Below are 19590 nucleotides of genomic sequence, written 5' to 3'. Positions count from 1 at the left end.
AGTAATAATAGATGTGGTGCTTCATATATTTTTAGTTCCATTTTTACATCTCAATATAATAGCAATATAATCTTTACTGTCATTACTTTTTTTGTGAGAACGATGGTGGGTAACTTGCTGATCAGTTGTGGTCCTCCACGGGTCACAAGAACGGGAGTCTATTGTACCCCAAATGAACAACCGAGCTAGTCGCACATGTGCCTGCTGCTCTATACATCATTATGGCGCTGATGGAGATAGCCGAGTGCCATACTCAGCTCTGTGTCAGTTCCATGAACAGTGAATGGAGCAGCTTCGCACATATCCTTCCTTTTACAGAGTACAAACCGGTCTCAAAGAATTCAAAAGTTTTTAATGGATCAGTGAGCATTATTTTAAAGGAAATCTACCATCAAAATCAAGCATGAGAAACCAGGGACACTTACTCATACATCCAGACACTTTGGCCCACACTTATCAAAAGTTGTGCTGCACTATGTGCAGTGTGCCTCACTAATGTGCAATGTGTGCCATTCAATAATCTGATGCTCCCTGCACTGCTTGGTGAGTGTGCACCAACCTTTTTTTGGTTCACCTTTAACATACAGCATGCTACACAATTCTGCTGAGTTGCAGTAATAAATGTGACGCAAGGTCCGAATCGACTCCGAAACATCCCTTTAGGTTCAGAATTTTGGGGCATGGCGAACATAGTACAACCGCGACACAAAACTGGCGAAAGCTTGATGATGAATCCTAGTAATTTTTGTGCATTTCTGTGAATTTCACAAGGCTCAAGTAAAAACAAGTAAAAAGTATTTGCAGAATATAAATTCTGCATCCTGTCTACCGAGTGCTACAAGTTGCTATTAGGAAGTGGTTGTTTCTTCTCTTTATGTAACTTGAGAATTCTTTCCTTTTTCCAGGTTCAGGACATGGTTCATGGAGTGACCACAGAAGAATGCCAGACAGCTCTGCAGAACCATGGCTGGAATGTACAGAAAGCGATCCAGTATCTAAAGGTATTACCCAAAAGCTTGATTTACAAAACTGTATAATGATACATATTGGTTGTGTATGGCATATTGTGTGTGGGGGGAAGTTGTGAACATTTTTCTAATATATTTCATTAAGAAATTCTGCTCAGGCCACTTACACACAACCATATATGGCGGCCGAATGCTATCTGTACTAAAGGCAGCTAGGAGTGCATTGTGCATGGCGCGGTATGGTGAGCACATACTTTTCTCACCTTACCCTGCCGTTGCTGGAAAAAACATAGAGCATGCTCTATCTTTGCTGTAAGAATGGCCTGGCAGCACACCTCCCTGTGGAGAGGGGAGGGTTAACGAGCGCTAACCCCTCCACCTCTCCAGTCGAATGTATGCTACACCTACGTCCCAGCCCAGTTGTAATATACTTCGTGTGTAAGGAGCCTTAGTCTGACGAGTGCCCCTTAGTTACAATGTTAGTTCTATGTTACTATGGTTAATCTGACTACCAAATTGAAGACCGGTCTCTCTCCTCTCCTGTTTGTTGCACAGCATTGTGCACACCCTTTGTGCTCTTTTGGGCTGTAGACTGCTATGTGCATTATTTAATAAGATCATGTTAAAAGTGAAGGGGATAATCTTCAGAGCTGTTTAACAAAACACAGGGACATTAGATGTGAGGTCATGCAGTCTCCATAGACACTCACTGTACAGGCTGTAATATGCATCTCTATGGGAGGGAGTAGCTTGATTTTTTTTTTTAGCTATTTAAATAGTGTTATCAACGATATTGTTGTGGCCATCCCAGATATAGCTGTCTGCATCCAGCTCTATATGTATTGTTAAGCAGCGTAAGTTAGGGGAGCCAGTACCTTTATTCCCCAGACTACGACCGGTTCTGGAGGAAGTCGCTTTTATTCTACGTGAGTGGAAATTGCATAACCTGATGGTAGCCCACACCAACACAATAGATATCAGCATGCACTTCAGAAGGAGGTCTGTGGGATTTACTGCCATTCAGCAAGCATCAGCTGTGGCAATTTCGTTGTTTCTGAGGGGGGGGGGTGCTCATCCTTTGCATTGCATTTATTTCTTGTGATTAAAAAATCTGCAGGCAAAAGGCCTTTCCACTGTAGATTTTTTAAATTTTTTGTCATAAATTCAATACACTACAATGCCACTGTATTAAATAGTACATGTGCCGATACACTGATAGACATTTCACACGCAATCCTGATGTGGCCTTGGTCAGATTCAAGGCCTACAGAGTTATATATCCAATGGATAGGCAGGTACAATGAAATTTGTATAAAACCAAGACATCCTTTCCTAAACAGGACCTTCATAACTAGTTGTATTACGAGGGCGGTTCAATAAGTACCCGTGTTTGACGACAGAGGGCGTACCTGAGGGAAGTTGGTGTTATCATCGTGTGCTGCCATCTATCAAACGAAGACAAAACATATTGCAGACTGATTGATAGGTTATTTTGGATTTGGCAGCCATTTAAGTAAGACGCGTTCCGTGATTTTCGCTAAGATGGGATAAAGAGTAGTATCGTTCGGGAATTTGCTTTTTATTTTTGGATGGAAAAAGATGCGAGGAGATAAAAGCAACGTTGGATGTTTATGGGAACACTTCACCATCTATGATCAGTGCGGCAAGTAGCAGAGGCCGTAGGTGCGTCGACTTGATCTGCAAAGGAGTTTTTGCGTCAAATTGTCACCGTTGATGAAACCTGGATTCATCATTACACACCAGAAAATAAACAACAATCAAAACAATGGATTTCTCCCGGTGAATCTGCTCCAAAGAACGCGAAGATGGTCCCATTGGCGAAAAGGTCATGACGACGATTTTTTGGGATTCGAACGACGTCATCCTCATGGATTTTTTAAAAAAAGGAAGAATTATCATTGGACAATACTACAGTGAGTTATTGGACCACTTCAAGAAAAAATTGAAGGATACACGGCCGCATTTGGCGAAAAAGAAGGTGCTGTTTCCACATGATAACGCACCAGCACATTCATCCGTAGTTGTCACTGCCAAACTGCATGAATTGCTGCTGCACCCCCCATATTCACCTGATCTGGCTCCCTGCAACTTTTTCCTGTTCCCTAACATGAAGAAATGGCTTGCGGAAAAAGAATCTAGCTCAAAAGAGGAAGTCATCGCCAAGACAGAGGCGTATTTTGGAGAGTTTGACAAATCCTACTTTTGAGGGGTTAAAAAAATGTCAGGAACGTTGGGAGAGGTGTATCTTTTTAAAAGGGGACTATGTTGAAAATATAAAAAACATTTTTGAAAAAATGGTGTCTTCATTTCTAAATGGGTACTTAATGAACCGCCCTCGTATTTTAATTTCCTTTTTAAAATTTAAATGTAATGTTTCTTTTGGTGGAATTAGGTAAATCTTACATTACACATTGTATGCTGAAGTTGCTTACATAATTGTCTTGTGCTATAGGTTGAGCAGCTCTTCTGCCTTGGACTGAAGACCCGAGTGGAGTGCCACAAAGTCTTGGAGACATTTGACTGGAATCTGGAAACTGCTAGCTCTCATCTCCTGGAGTCCTACAACAGTTCACAGCAAAAGTAAGGGAATTACATTTAGCTTTATTGTGTGCTGATCACTCTCCTCCATTATCACTTGATAAGTGACTCTGAGAATGTATTTCTCAAAAATTTAAGCTTTATTCTTGCCACTTTTGAGATTCACGTTTCAAAATGTTTTGTAAGTGCTGCAGACCTGTAAAACACTTCTACATTTAAGGATACATTCACATACTAGTTTTTAATTACGTTATATATATACGACAGGAAAGCTCTCAGCATACACACTGAATTGTCCATTGACTATACTAGCAGATTGAGTCATTCTTTTTGCCTCCGTCTGACCAGTATACATCCCATCCAGCAGGGGACACTGGACAGAAGGCATCAGCGAAGGCCGTTGGAGCCCATGGGGGACAGATGCAGCTGCATTGCATCCATCCCCTGCCTATGCTGAGTGAATACTCTGGTAGGTACCCAGTGAAGTCATACATATACACACTAATGTCCCGTGAGGGATACCCATAACCTCCTAGTTCTCCCTGATATACTATTACTGAATGGAGCCCTGTAACTTAGCGCTCCATGCAGTAATAGTACCTCATGGAGCTGATGCTGGTTCAGCTCATCAGTGGAAGTGAACCAGCAATGGAAACCACGGGGTGTCAGATGTATCTTACAGCTGACATCCTTATGTAACACCTGCGGTTTGCATTTAGATTTGCAGTGAGATTCCCTGCTTGATTGAAGTCCCCATAGTGTTTTTGGAGGATGCTGATTGTTGCTTTGGCAACCCGGGGGTAAGGTCTAATACCTCAGGGCTGTCTTTAGTAAGTGCCTGTAAAGTCCTGTCAGTGATAATACATCAGTATGGCAGGGTATTATAATGAATAAGCAATCAAATGTTTGCTTGTTCATGTCCCATAGTGGGACAAGTAAATAAAGAAAGGAAAAAAAAATTTAAATAAAACAAATACATTAATATTAATGCCCACAAAGCCCCATTACATATAAAATATACATGTAACAAAAAAGTGAAAATCACCGTACAAACCCACATACAAGGTATCACCATATCACTGATGGACCTGTACAATAAAACAAAATCCCACACAATGAACGGCATAAAAAAATAAATAAAGGAGTTGTCTGAGACCAAAAACAAAAGGTGGCCGGGAAGGTGTTTTTGCTCCCATCTCTCAGTGATGGCCAGTGTAAAATCCCAGAAGGTGGTCGTGGACTCTCTAAGCAGATACTTCATGATCCCTGTGTGCTGACAATTGCTTAGATTTTCAGGGTATAGGTTTATATACACTTTGATTTAGCTTCTGAAAGTTCACTAGTATCTGACACATAGAAAAAGAGAGAGGAGACGGATCACAGATGAGAGATGATGAGATCCATGAGATGAATATAACAAACAATGACACTCTCAGCTGTGGTACATCTCTGCTACATCTGAGCTATAATACACACAGTCCCCTGGTATAAAGATCTGGAAGTGTATTTGTGTGTGAACTAATTTTGGAATGCAGGGGGGAGGGGCTGGAGTAGAGAGAGATACTGCAGCAAGCAGAAAGGAAAAGATTTTCATGAGAAGAATCTGCCCTGCCCAACCCTAAGCCAGAAAATTTACGGTCAGATCCCGGGGCTAACAGAATTATGTACACCGGGACTGAGCTAGAGAGGATGCAATTATATCTGTGAAATGCTGTAGCTTTGTTAATAATAGTGAATCAGATAATGTGTTATTTGGTTATCCTGAGTATATTTAATAATCTTGTCTATGTGGGAATACCCTTTAATTCTATGTCCTTAAGCTGCTGCCAATGTTCACTACTCCTCCCACTTTCAAGCGGGAGTAACTGGACCACATAACCCACTATATTTGCATACATTGGGATAAGTCCTGTCCCCCATTATGGATATGCTGGGAATCCACCCCAATGTGTCCTTAAAACAGAGGGCTAATACATAATATGAACTTAGCAATTAGAGTTAACAAATTATGGGGATCACTTAGTATCTTTAAATTCTTTCTTTATCACATCTGAAGTGTCTTTTCTCTTTTACTTTAATTTGCAGGCGATGACACCTTTAAGGAGGTGACTCGAGCGCACAACTTTAATCTACCTGGACTAATTTGCTCAAGACCTTTATGGACTGAAGAGGACATTATAGTACCTCCTTATCTCAGAACCTACCCTAACACGGGGATCCTTCACCCTAAAGGGTCAGCTGTTAAACCAATCCAGTGTTCTGCTACATGGACATGTGTTAATGTTGCATTTTATCTTTTAATGTGTTTTTCCCTCATTGTTTATTTGAGAAAGTTGATGTTTTTATAAAAAAAAAGATGTGTAATTTTAATATATATAAAAATATATGAGTATATATAAATGTAAGATATAAAATTTATTTGAAACAACTTTAAAAACTTGTAGAAATTGTTATTTGTATATTTCAAACTAATTGTTTTATAAATGATCAGAATATAACAATTTAAAACGCACCACACAATTATGGTTTTCTTCAAATCAATAGTTATTTCCGGATATAAAAAAAAAATCTCCAGCTTGATAGGAAAAACAAGACTGCAGTGCTAAATCGCTGCTGCAACCCCTTTATTTTCATGATGATTTGGGTCCTGGAGGTCGGCTTTTGAATCATATTATGATAACAGACCCTAGCAGTATACCATCACAAGAAAGGGATTATTTGTCACTATAGAGCAGTGATGGCTAACCTGTGGCACTGGTGCCAGAGGTGGCACTCGGAGCCCTTTCGGTGGGCACTCAGGCCATCACCAGAGAAGTCTCCAGCTATCTTCCTGCAGTCCCAGACAGCCCAGGACTTGCTGTGCACAGATATATTTTAAAGTGACAGCTCTACCTGGGAATACTGGAGGAGTGGGAAGGTGTGGACAGGATCTGGATTATCATTGTAGCTACTGCTCCAGCAATTCTTCCTGTTTATGGGACCCTGGAGCAAAGCTACAATGATCATTCAAATTTCTTCTATTTTCTGCTTTATTGGTGTCCTCAGGGTGCCGGTATCAATGAAATCTGTGACAGAAGGGAGTATAAATCTCAAATTAAATTTATGTGTTGGCACTTTGAGATAAATAAGTGGGTCTTGGTTGTAATTTGGGCACTCGGTCTCCAAAAGGTTCGCCATCACTGCTATAGAGGTTCACACACGGGTGCTTTCATCTTAATAGTTCCACACATTGAGCATGGTTTATCCTTACATTGTAGCTGAATAGAATTGATTGTAGCTTACAGAAATAGAAAAAATAATTTCACTATGACCGGAGCTCCCAATATTCTTCTTCTCCCTCATTACTCCATCTTAAAACACAGATGTTTTAAGATGGAATAACGAGGGAGAAGAATATTGGGAGCTCCGGTCATAGTGAAATTACTTTCACTATCTCTGTGGACTTTTTCAAAGACTGTGTGGACCGGTCTTATACCGTGAGTAGCTCCTTAAGGGGCAAACTGTGCACCACGAACAACTGTGTTTCTGTGATCATGGTAAAAGAGAAGGAAAAGTTGGCACTCACCACCTTTAGTAAAATTATTTTCTTTATTGGTCATTTAAAACTTGGCGTACACAACAGGGGAGGGTAACAAAATTGGATGCGTTCTTTTATCAGGGACAAATCGTTTCGCGCTTAGTTTAGCGCTTCATCTTGCCTGTGTTTCTGTGATTGTAGCTTAGATGCAATACCAAACAATAAGTATGGTCAGGACAGGAGCTGTTTTAGAAGAAAGCAGCCATGTTTTTCAACCTCCGTACAACCCCTTAAAAGGGGAAGTGGCCTGTAGTACCACCTTCACTTCAGGCTGTCAGTAATGGTTCAAAAGTAATTGCTCAAGGACCACAAATCAACACACGAAGATACAGGTTCATTTAAAGGGGTCTTCCCACAGAAGAAAATTCTCAATCCCCTAGTGATCCTAACATGATAAAGATAACTTTTACCTACTTACTTTACAGTTATTGCTGCCTGCGTTTTGCTCCTGTCCCTGCATCAGCTCAGTGTAAGCTGGAGATCTGTGGGCGTGGCCTATATGAGTGCACATTCTATATGCCCCTTGCACCCATCACATAGAGCAGCACTTGCACTGCACCTTGTGTACTACATACTCTAGCCCTTACATGCCACCCGTGCCCATCTCATAATGCATCACTTACATGGCACCATCTGTCTATTGCTAAAGTCTGCCCTTGCATGCTGGCCTATACCCAGCACCTAATGGATCTCCTATATGAGCCCTGCAGCCCCACAACATGTCACCCCCTGTATGCCCCCTGAGCAAGGCTGCACCATGCAATATATACATGGCAGCAGCTGTACCAACCACATCTCACCCCCACCCTCACACATCTGCGCCCCGCACTGCCGCAGCCTCTCGCCATCCCCAGCTGATGAGCTCTGTGTCCTGAAGGAAAAGCTCTGCCCCTCAGATAAAAGTGTACGGGGCACTGTGCTTGTCCCCCTTCAAGTTCATACCCCTGGTGCTGTCACTGGACACCGTTCTCCTCAGCTCTGTGCATTGTGGGAGGTTGGGCGCTGCACTTCCCAGAGCGGTGCACGCAGTCCTCCGGTGCTCACGCCAGAGTGCAGTTAGAGGCAAGCCGGGAGAGGGGCCAGGACTCGCTGCCATGTTGTACTCCTGTGACTCCCACATGAGAACCAATGCAGGACAGGAGGTGTTTATATTATAGTAGTGCACCGAGTACACTGGGACAGATGTGCGTTCATGTTAGGGTATCCCGCCTGACAAAATCTGCGCAACCATAATCAGGATGACTTCATGGTCGTATCCCATGCCAACCAAATTACACTGAGGAAAAACTGATGGAGACAGGTTAGAATTATATCTGTAAAACTTGATTATTTATTATTTTTCTATTCTGAGTGTAATTAAGAAATTTGCCTTCTTAGAAATACCCCCTTAAGAGACAACAATGGCTGTTTGTATCCAGATCTATCTTCATTACAAAATCTCTTTTTTGCATGAACCACATGAGCTCGGGAAGTTATCTCTTTTCTTGTTTTGGTACATTTACTTAATTACTTTTTTTTTTTCATTTTTATCCACAAATTACCACAACCAATAATAAAACTAATGCAAAGATGCTGCTTTGAGATATAAAACTGGTATAAGTAATATACTGTATGTGAAGGCACAATCAGATATGTTCCCTATAACCCTTTCCCTGCCAAGCGTTTGTCTATTACCAGAGATGTTAACTGTTAAAGTTACAGTGGAAGCTCTAAGTGACGACTGCACTGCTGACTGTAACTTTAACTGTGAATATCTCCGTTTCTAAGGCACAATCTATAGTGATATATGGAGATACGTACTTAGCAGGGAAGGGTTTAAAGTTCAGTTGTTATCATTCACTCAAGTAGCAATTTGTTATTACTATGCAGCAAGCATTATACAGTGCGAACGGAAAGTGTTTAGACCACTTTAAATTTTTCACTTTTTGTTTCATTGCAGCCAATCAGTAAGAACAAAAAAGTTATTTTCTTTGCTCAATAATGTAGACTCTGCCCCCCTCCCCCTCTTGACAGAAAAGAACACATTGCAGATGTTTCCATACATCTGCAATGTCTTCTTCACACATATATATTGTTCTTCACATGCTATTTTGTTCGCACCGCTCCGCGCGTATCTCCCGACAAGTAAGCAGATGTGCCGAACATCTGTAATCTATTCTGCACTGTGTTCTGCACTGTGTTTTTCACTTAAATGATCCTATGTTCACTGTGTTCACTGTTTTTATTCTATTCTTCAATGTTCTTCACATCTGCTAACTTGTCGGGAGATAATATACGCGCGCGGAACAGTGAAGAATAGATTGTAGATGTTTGCATACATCTGCTATCTTATCAGAAGACATTCTTTTTCAATTAAATAAAACATTTTATTCCCGAACCTTGGTCCCTTTGAAAAAGTCCCATTGACTTAAAAAAACGCGCGTGAAAAACGCAACGAAAACGCAAAAAAACGCGAACAAAAATGAAACAAAAACGCAGCAAAAACGTCAGTTTTTCACGCATTGCACCCTGACGTGAAACGCAACGCTAGTGTGGAAGAGGCCTTAGTGCTCACACAGCACAGGCTACAGACTGCATGTAACTGGTGTACTTATGATTTCTCCCACTTATTACATGTCCCCTGCTCCTGCATGTGATGGAAGCTGTCAGGCTGTCACCATATATATCATGTATGTGACCTGTGCAGTGTTCACTGGATTTATTTGTGGGAAACTAAATGAATTTAATGCTACATTACTTTTAGAGAGAACATTAGGCATTATGGGATCTGTGGGCAAGCTAACTGGCCTCAGCTTGAGGGCATAGACTGACAGATATTAGTCTCCGCCCACTTTCAGAACAGAAAATGTAACTTTGGAAAGAAAAGGGTGAGCAGCACAAAGTAGGAATGGCTCTGTTTGGTAAAATCACTATAGTTTTACAGTATAAGAGTGGAGAGAGCCACAGCACTTCCAATTTGGAATTGAACCGTACCGAGTGCTGTGGCTCTCTCCACTCTTATGCTGTTTATGGGAGCACCGGATCCCCAGCTGCGAGCACCAAACAAACCTTCTAGGAATATCCAGGATTGCTGTCCTTTTCTCTTTTTTATAGTTTTACAGTTACACTTTAGTTTGCACTGTTCAGGTTAATCGCCAAACTTAGCACTAACAAGGTTGTTAGTGCTAAGTTTGGCGCTGGGTGGTTTTGTGGTCCATATTTTAATGACTGGAAGGAGCGTTTATTTAGGAAGTTAATTCTGGACTGAAATGTAGAATTATTTGCGGGTGTGATGCCTCCTCTACATCCATCCTACATTTTCTAATTATTTGGGATATAATATGTGCAATACCATCTATTGTTTTTATTTTCATGTACCTACAATTTTATGTCATGCAGCAGCATGGGGTACAGACATAAAAATGTAGAGATAGAACTCTGGAAAGACTGGATCTTCTCTATGATATAGATTTCCACTGTGACTACACTTTAACCCACAGTGTGGGTAGCATAGCTATTTGTTTGTGTTCTTGTCATTGCGACTATTTTTCCTTCAAAGTAGCTGCATGAAGGCTTGATTTTTGTAGAACTGGTAGGATTAGTACAATTTTGGGATTCTTCTACTCATATGGACACCCCTCCCTTCCCACATGGCATGGATTGCAAATAGTTGCAATGCCTGGCTCTGTTCTATGAATTGTGACTACGGTATATCACGACATGTCTGTATTCAGGTGTATAAGCCAAATAAATGTGATTGCAAGGATGCTGGTAGTGAACATCTGCTGCTGGGTCAGTCTGGTGAAATATTATACTATGGAATCAATGCTAGGGTGCATTTCTTGGGGGTTTTCTAAATTTCCTTAACTGCACATCATTATTATTATAGATTTACAGCCTGACTGCAAGGGGTGTAGTGAGGTAGATCTACAGTTAGGAGCACAGAAATGGTTAAAGCCGTTTACGATACAATATGATATGATACAACTTTAGCAATTGTTACACACATTTAGGGACAGGCTTAATGTTACAGATACATGAATACTTCAATATGCACGTTCTTAGATGCTGCTAGTTCCTTTGTTGCGTACAACAGTTACATGACATTGTGATACAGCACAGTACGTGGGGCCTGATGGGGAGGGGGGGGGGGTTCAAAAGCCAGAGCCAATGCACAGGCAGCACAAGATTTGGAGAGCGAAGGCGATGGAGGAAAGAGGTAATGGTGCTTTTCAGATAACATTTTGATAGACAAGAGTTAGACAAGTTCTAACTCTTGTAAAGTTATAGAAAGTCTTAATGAGAAGGAGTGAAATAGAATACCTTTTTTTCTCCCAATAAAGTGCAATATTTAATTCTACCACAAGATGGCAATATCTTCCCTTTGAACTAACAGTATTTTACTACACATTTAAAAAATCTTTAAGAGATTGAGGTTTCCATGTTCTATTTTAAAAGTTCAAGGAGTATTACATTTTATAGTTTTTAAGATTAAAAAAAAATCTTTATGTTTTTTGAAGAAAATAATTTTTATAGTTAACCCCTTCTGGACTAAGCCATTTTAAGATTGGCTTTGAGATTGTTTTTTCATCACACATTGTACATCAAATTAGTTTAAACATTTGGATGATATCTTTTGTGTTTAGTTATGAAAAAATCAGAACCCTCCCCCTCTAAATTATGCCATTTTAGAAACTACACCCCTCATTGTTCAAAAAAATCAACTTTAACCCCTTACCTAATACTACGTCACATGTCGGATTCCTGCATATTGCCAGCACCGATCGCGGGTGTTTTCGGACTGTTCGCCGCCGGAAAAGCTGCCGGCGGCTTCAAAAAGGATTTCTAAGGATTGTCGCTCCCTCTCGCCATGGTAGCCTGGGGTCTCACGAAGACCCGAGGCTACTTCGTTTTAACTCATTTATTACAATGTGCTATCAGCACATTGTAATGTATGAGGAGTAAAATCCCCATATACAGGCAGTCCCCGGGTTACATACAAGATAGGGTCTGGAGGTTTGTTCTTAAGTTGAATTTGTATGTAAGTCGAAACTGTATATTTTATAATGGAAGTTCTAGACATTTTTTTTTCTTTTGCCCCAGTGGCAATTGGAGTTTCAAAATTTTTGGTGTAATGACCAAGAATTATCAATAAAGCTTCATTACAGGCATCTTACAGCTGATCATTGCAGTCTGGGACTATAGTAAAGCATCCAGAGAGCTTCACCAGAGGTTACAGTGGGCAGAGGGGTCCGTCTGTAACTATGGGTTGTCTGTAAGTCGGGTGTCCTTAAGTAGGGGACCACCTGTACTGCCATACTGTAGTATGGCTGTATGTGATAGGATCTTACAGACAACCTAGGGTTAATGTACCCATGGAGTCTGAAATATAGTAAAAAAAAAAAATGAAAAAAAAGTTTAAAAAAAAATATAATAAAAAACCTAAAAACTCAAATCACCCCCTTTCCCTAGAACTGATATATAAAAAAAACTGTAAAAATCATAAACACATTAGGTATTGCCGCGTCCGAAAATTCCCGATCTATGAAAATATGATAACGTTTTTTCACTGCCTTTAACCCCGTAACGGAAAATCGCGCCCAAAGTCAAAAATGGCACTTTCTTGCCATTTTAAAAAAAATTAAAAATTCTATAAAACGTGATCAAAAGGTCGCACAGTCCTAAAAATGATACCATTGTAAACGTCATCAAAAATCCACAAAAAACGACACCACCCACAGCTCTGTACACCAAAGTATAAAAAAGTTATTAGCGCCAGAAGATGGCAAAATACCCCAAAAAAATTTGTACAGGCGGTTTTAATTTTTTTAAATGTATAAAAACATTATGAAACCTATATAAATTAGTTATCCCCGTAATCGTACCAACCCAAAGGATAAAGTAGACATGTCATTTGGGGCACACAGTGAAATCCGTAAAATCCAAGCCCACAATAATACGGCACAAATACGTTTTTTTACCAATTTCAATGCATTTGGAATTTTTTTCCCGCTTCCCAGTACACGCTATGGGATACTAAATACCAACATTTTGAAGTGTAATTTATTACGCAGAAAATAAGCCATCACACAGCTCTGTACATGGAAAAATAAAACATTTTTGAAGGTGGGGAGTGAAAAATGAAAACGCATAAACGAAAAAGGGCTGCGGTGTTAAGGGGTTAAGAAGTTTGTTAACCCTTCAGGTGTTTCACCGGGGTAAAGGCAAAATGGAGGTGGAATTTAAAAGCTGTAGTTTTTTTTCAGACAATACAATAATTGGGCCAAAAATCAAACAGTCACAATGTATTAAATGACGAAAAACTTCACACAGTTTGATACACAAGTTCTTCGGAGTATGATGATGCACCATATTTGTTGGTAAATTGCTGTATGGGAACACGGCCTTGAATAAAGCTGAAGATTTGCATTGTCACATTTTACAGGCTATAAAATGTTTTTTTTTTTTTGTAATTTAACAATATAGGGAAATATGTTTTGCTTTCAGCATGCTCCTAATAAATTCTATGAAGACCTCGGTGCTGCGATAGCAACTGTAATGCCCCATAGGTCACCATGACCGTGCCATCTATAGGGTTAGACAGCCAGGATCGCGATAGTCGCAATACCAGCTATACTGCGGGAACGCGGCTGTCATTTCAAAGGCTCATCATGTGAGCCCAGGCGATCACCACGTAACTGTACGTCATGGCGCAGCAAGTGCGTACAGCTACGTCAGGGGGCAGGAAGGGGTAATATACACTACTCACAACAAGATATCTGGATTTAATGGAAATTTATGAAAAACATTCATGCCACAATTCATGAAAGTAGGGCATTTACCTGGAAGAATGCAAATATGTTTGTTGAAACAAATCAGTACAACAGTGGTGGATATATTGCCACAAAAAAATTTCACTTGATCCCTAACATGTCATCAATAACATGGCTTCAAAAAGTCTCAGAAAGTTGTGTCTTCTTTTTTTGGACTTGCAACTGCGTGCCAGGCTGGATTTATGATATGGGAATTTGTTCACTCCAGAAGCCCCATGTGTATGTGAAGCAACGTGCAACTTTTTTTTTTGCACTTTTTATATGACTTTTTTGACAAAAAAAAAAGCCAGATCACTGCAGACACATTTGTTAAAGGGACAAAGCCATTTTAATAAATCTGATGGACAGCGGAGCTCTGAAGACTGTCTAAGAACTGTCCCTAGGAGTCTGCCTAATGACAAATAACTCCATTGTCTGCTGAGGCACAAGATCCCACTCTACTTGAACTGTGACACTCAGGTCATTTAGGTTTTGGGATGCAGCGTTACAAGCCTCTGGATAGATAGAAACATAGAAGTAAAATTATTTATAGTAATATGATAAAAACTCATTTAATAGACTTTCCACTTGTACTTCCTTAATTTTGTAGATTGAGTGTGTGCTTTTTCATTATTGTACATTTTTATCACAATAAAGGTTTCCATACATCTTTCTTTATTTGCACCCATCAATAAACCCATCAATTAATGAACCATCTAGCCTGATTCTAGAGTGGACCTGATGACGCCCATATGGCTGGAAAAGTTAATGATGTTTATGATGTAAAAGTATCAGAACACCTAATATACTACAATATGCTGGAAATGGAATAGTGTAAATGCAACTTAGTCAACATGACAGGTTTACCTCTTGTCTGTTTCAACAACTCCTGCAGTAAGTATGTGAGTGTCAGCACTGGACAAAGAAACAATGGAACGATGGAATATTGTGGCTTGGGTGATGAATAAGATTTTACATCCTTAGGACATCACCTTCCTTAGGTACAATAGGCTTCTTAATATTAATGAGGTCGTGAACCTGTGTTTTTCTGGGTAATTTTGAGTTGTGGCTTTTGTTTATGTAAGTCTCAGTTCACACCTATGTTTGGCAGGTTCCATTCCCCCTTCTGTTATGAAACAGTGCTAAAAATAGCTTTCATTTTAAGCTTCATAATGGAAACCCCTAACCCAGGTATAAACTGAACCTTATTGTCCAAATGTGGATGCAGGATTAAAACAACTCATGTATCATTTCTTGCTCTTATGATTGATCAGAAAGGTTTAGGAACATAGACAGTTCAAGTTGTTGACTTGGCCTTCACATTCTCCAGCTTTTAATCTAATCAGACATCTGAAATGTGCTGAAAAAACAACCTCAATCCATGGCAGCTCCACCTTGTCAGTTAACCTCTTCATGCCAGATACCACAGGACATCTTCAGAGATCGTGAGAATTCTCTAACTTGTCAAATCTGGTTTGGCAGCAAGAGGGGATGTAATGCAAACACCAGATTCCAAGCTCCAGGCCTCTCTGCATTCCCGTTGACTTTCTTCTTTGTATATAATATGGAGGCCAATGGCGAGTCAGAGCAGCAGTATTTTTATTTATTAAATTATTTCATTCTGTTCTCTTATAAAGATTGGCTGGATCATTATACAAGCTCTAATACCTCTTGTGTCACCCCCTTATCCCCATAGACTGTAAGCTCTTGTGTCACCCCCTTATCCCCATAGACTGTAAGCTCTTGTGTCACTCCCTCATCCCCATAGACTGTAAACCGTATCACTGTTTCTTCTGTGTAATGTCTTATTTTATTTGTATTTGTCCCCTAGGATTTGAAAAGTGCTACGGAATATGATAGCGCTATATAAATACAGATTATTATTATTAAGGTTATGTTGTACCCATTGGTCTCACAATTCCATTATTATGCCCAGATTTACAACATCTTAAACAATTTATTTCTAAATGAAAAAACTAAGTTTATATCAGAAAAAAAGTAACTGAACTTACTTTTACAAGTACCCAATAAGAAAGTCCAAAGACAACAAACATGAGCATAGATAAAAGTGACCGACACAACAAAACAGCATTTAAAGAAAGATTTATGTAAAATTATAGCAGTATACTGGGAAACAATTTTGATAATATAGCAAGAAATATTAATAATATAGCAAGAAATATTAATAATATAGCAAGAAATATTAATAGCAAGAAATATTTATAATGACCTTATAAATAATTCTTGGCTGTGCCTTTTGCATAATTAAAAAAAAAAGCTAAAAAAGCTATTCTAATACATTCGCTTCATAATATTCATCAAAATTTAGAAACAATGATACATATAGTTTAATACAAATGGAAGAAACCTGAAATTAAAAATCTAGCACCAAGGCATCTGTGTCATAATAATAACACATCGGTCAAGAGTGCAAAGGGTGGGAAGGATAGGGACAACTAAAATATGACTATTCCATCTGTTCTGGATTATATATGTTATTATACATTTTGGATAATGACTATTTATTTTTTTCTAAAAAAAAAACCTTGTCTCCACACCAGTCTTTAATAAAAAAATGTTTGTTTGTTTTTTTCCCTTTTTTTAATAAAAAACATTTGTTTGTTTTTTTACTTTTTTTTACATTACTTACATTACATTACTTTTTACATCACTTTGAGTTTAACATGAGGTTGTTTGATCTGTTATATAATGCACTGTTCTACTCATATAGTGAAGTGCATTATGGGTCACATTTACTTACCCGGCCGAGGTGTTCATCCAAAGTGCATTGTTCCGATGATTATGCACTCTGGCGCAATTCACTAAAATCGTGCACCCGATATCCTGGATGTGTCGCTTCCCCGCTCAGGTCCGCCGCAGTTCACCTTCCTCTTCCTGGTGTATGTAAGGGCATTGTTTTGCAACACAAATTGAAAGTTAAATCCCAAAAGTCTGATTGCGTGCAACACAATACCCTGCTAAATACCTGTCACAGCGGCACCAATCCCAAAAATGTCAGGAAGTCCGATGGAAATGCAATCTGCGGACCCTTAGTAAATAAGCCCCTATATCTTCCCTAACAGCCACCCTTTTGTCAACCCTGTTCTGCTGTGCAACACCATTGGCGAGTGCAGCTGCACTCACTTAGACCATGTCCATGTTTAACCGTGGTGTCTGAGGGATTAAACACCCGAGACTGGAACTTTTCGGATACGGGTGTTGGTGTGTGGTCTGCTCAGTCCTGCCAGCAGCAGGATGCTAGGACCTTCAAACCTTTTCTGATGCATTGCCATAAAAAGGCGTTGTTTCAGAATAAGCACCCATAATGACCCCCATAGCATCCTATTATGGAGGTCCTTAAGAAGTTAAAAAACAATAAACCATTAATACTTACCTTCACCGATGCTCCCTTTCTCCAGCAAGGCCACCAATCACTGGCAGCTTCTGTTTGTATAGAGAAGCTAGCAGTGCCATCCCGATCACTGCCATGCGTGCTACAGACAGAAACTAACAGCAGGAGAACGGGAGCTCCGGAGAAGGTGAGTATACAAGGTTTATTGGTTTTATAGCCCCTACAGCCACATATCACATTTTCTAACCCCAGGACAACCTCTTTAATATTCACTCACACATCTCCTGATTCTTCACTTCTGGACAAGCCTTTTAAATTTACTTAATGTATATTTATGTCCAATTTAGGAGTGTACAACCTGTGCATGTTGGTGGTGACACTATGTATATATCAGTAAGTCTACTGCCAAAAGCTGGAAAATGTGTCATTGCAGGGAGCCTACTTTTTTGGCTCATCATAAAAGACGAGATGGGCATACTGTATAACTTACTGGTATTGTTCAGTTGATATTTTTAGTAGTTCTGTACATAAACAAAGCTCGACACTAACACCAACCATCTCTTATGCAGGATAACTGCCATTGCGAGATTCCTGATACGCACATGTTAAGGATATGATAAGAACTCTTCCTACACAACACGTCATGGCTAAATAGTTGGCATATATTTTCGCCTCTTGATGTCACAAACTGCGTGTCAATTCCGCAGAAATTCCTTCAAACGTTATGAAGTTACAAAAACAGACATTACACCTTTTACAATATCTGAAAGCTCCTTAAAGGAAATCTACTATCATCAAGTATAAAAAACCAGGGACACTTACTCACAGATCCAGGCACTGTGACTGTGGTAATCTTCTTATACTTGTTATCTATGGCCTTCTTCTTTTTAAAATTAACTTTTAAAATACTGCTAATGAGCCGTACTGGCTCTGGGGGGAGTTAACAAAGCCCCTCCAGGCTGTAGCTTCATTGACTGTTACAATGTCTCTTCTCTCGCCTCTTTCTCAGTGCTTTTCCTCCCTCTTCCTGCTGTATTCTTAGCAGCATTCAGTGGGAGAGGTGAAGTAATGCGAAAGCAGAGGGGGAGACAGTGTAACAGTCTGTGAATCATTTCCTTTCTTTTTCTTTATGAATTTTCCTGTGTTAGTGATTCTGATTACACCCCGACCATATGCCCACTTGCGTACTGTAGTGTAATGTGCTCTACTGCACATGAGTGACATGAACAGCCGCAGTTAGGCTACTTTCTGGAACTCATTGTGGGGTAAAGGCAGGGGATGGCAATCAGAGCTTGTACTTGCTATATCTGGTGATCACAAGAGTTTTGACCATATAATGTAGGGTAATGTAATGTTCACCACTTGATATCACAAACTGCATGCCAATTCCGCAGAAATTCCTTCAAACATTGTGATAAAGTTACAAAAACAGAACAAAAACGCAATTAATTGAGTTTTAATCATATATTGTAGTATTATATGATTATATAAAGCTAGAAGTGAAATGTTAGACCAGGTTTTTCAGCATTAGGAATGCATGAACTTCATTTGGAGGAACAATGACTCATGCGTAGGTATTGGGTACATGGAGTTTCCCAGTGTTTCTAATCTCAGACTATCTCTATTGTTGGCATGTTTTCAGAACAGAAGGACTTGTTCCACCAGATCCTGATGTTGTCACACAACAGACAAAAGGTTCAAGATAAGACAAACACTAGACTCTGCTGGTGTCAAGAAAGGTGATGCTGGAGGTCGATTATCTTTCTATCTTTCTCCATTACTTTCATTTTTGTTTATTAACTATGTTTCTGTCTATCTGAATGTTTTTTTTATCTATCATATATATCTACAGTAATTATGAATATACAGAACATTTCTATTATTCATGTATCAAACAAAGTAAGCCAACCTGCACGTGTGCTCTTCAGACAGCAAACAATGGTCCTGTGTGGTAGATGATCCGTGGACCGTTGTATGCGACCCTAGTGGTGTCAGTAGGTGAGCTCTGCTCATGGGCCACTAACAACAGAAAAATACTGCGTGAGCTGCGTAACAATGCAGCGCCTCCTAGAGAAATGTGACTCCTTCACGCACCACAATATAAAATGTGGTCAAAAGATTGTACAGTTCCCAAAATGGTATCATTGAAAAGTACCGCTCCGTACACCACAATATGTTACAGATAACAGTATGACAGTACAGGGAATTTTTTATTGCAAAGGTTTTACATTTTTTAAAATGTATTAAGACATAACAAAACTTTATAAATTTGGTATCCCCATAATCACATTGACCAAAAGAATAAAGGGGATGTGTCAGTTGGATCACACAGTGAAAGCCGTA

The 19590-nt window shown here is 39.6% G+C and overlaps 1 protein-coding gene across 8 annotated transcripts in view; it reads left to right on the top strand.

Annotated features, from left to right (window-relative positions):
• The window catches only part of TNK2 (tyrosine kinase non receptor 2), a 145843-nt gene extending 139879 nt beyond the window's left edge, over nucleotides 1–5964 (top strand). For all 8 annotated transcript variants that reach the window (XM_072142513.1, XM_072142515.1, XM_072142514.1 and 5 more), the window contains 3 exons: nucleotides 906–1001; nucleotides 3442–3569; nucleotides 5613–5964. In XM_072142513.1, the coding sequence (XP_071998614.1) occupies nucleotides 906–1001; nucleotides 3442–3569; nucleotides 5613–5619 (231 nt within the window). In that variant the 3' untranslated portion in view covers nucleotides 5620–5964. The remainder of the gene's footprint in view (nucleotides 1–905; nucleotides 1002–3441; nucleotides 3570–5612) is intronic.
• Nucleotides 5965–19590: the final 13626 nt, after the last annotated feature.

This window comes from Engystomops pustulosus, chromosome 3 (genome assembly GCF_040894005.1).
Source record: "Engystomops pustulosus chromosome 3, aEngPut4.maternal, whole genome shotgun sequence".
In the NCBI taxonomy this organism is placed as follows: Eukaryota; Metazoa; Chordata; class Amphibia; order Anura; family Leptodactylidae; genus Engystomops; species Engystomops pustulosus.
This window is presented reverse-complemented; position numbering and strand designations above follow the sequence as displayed.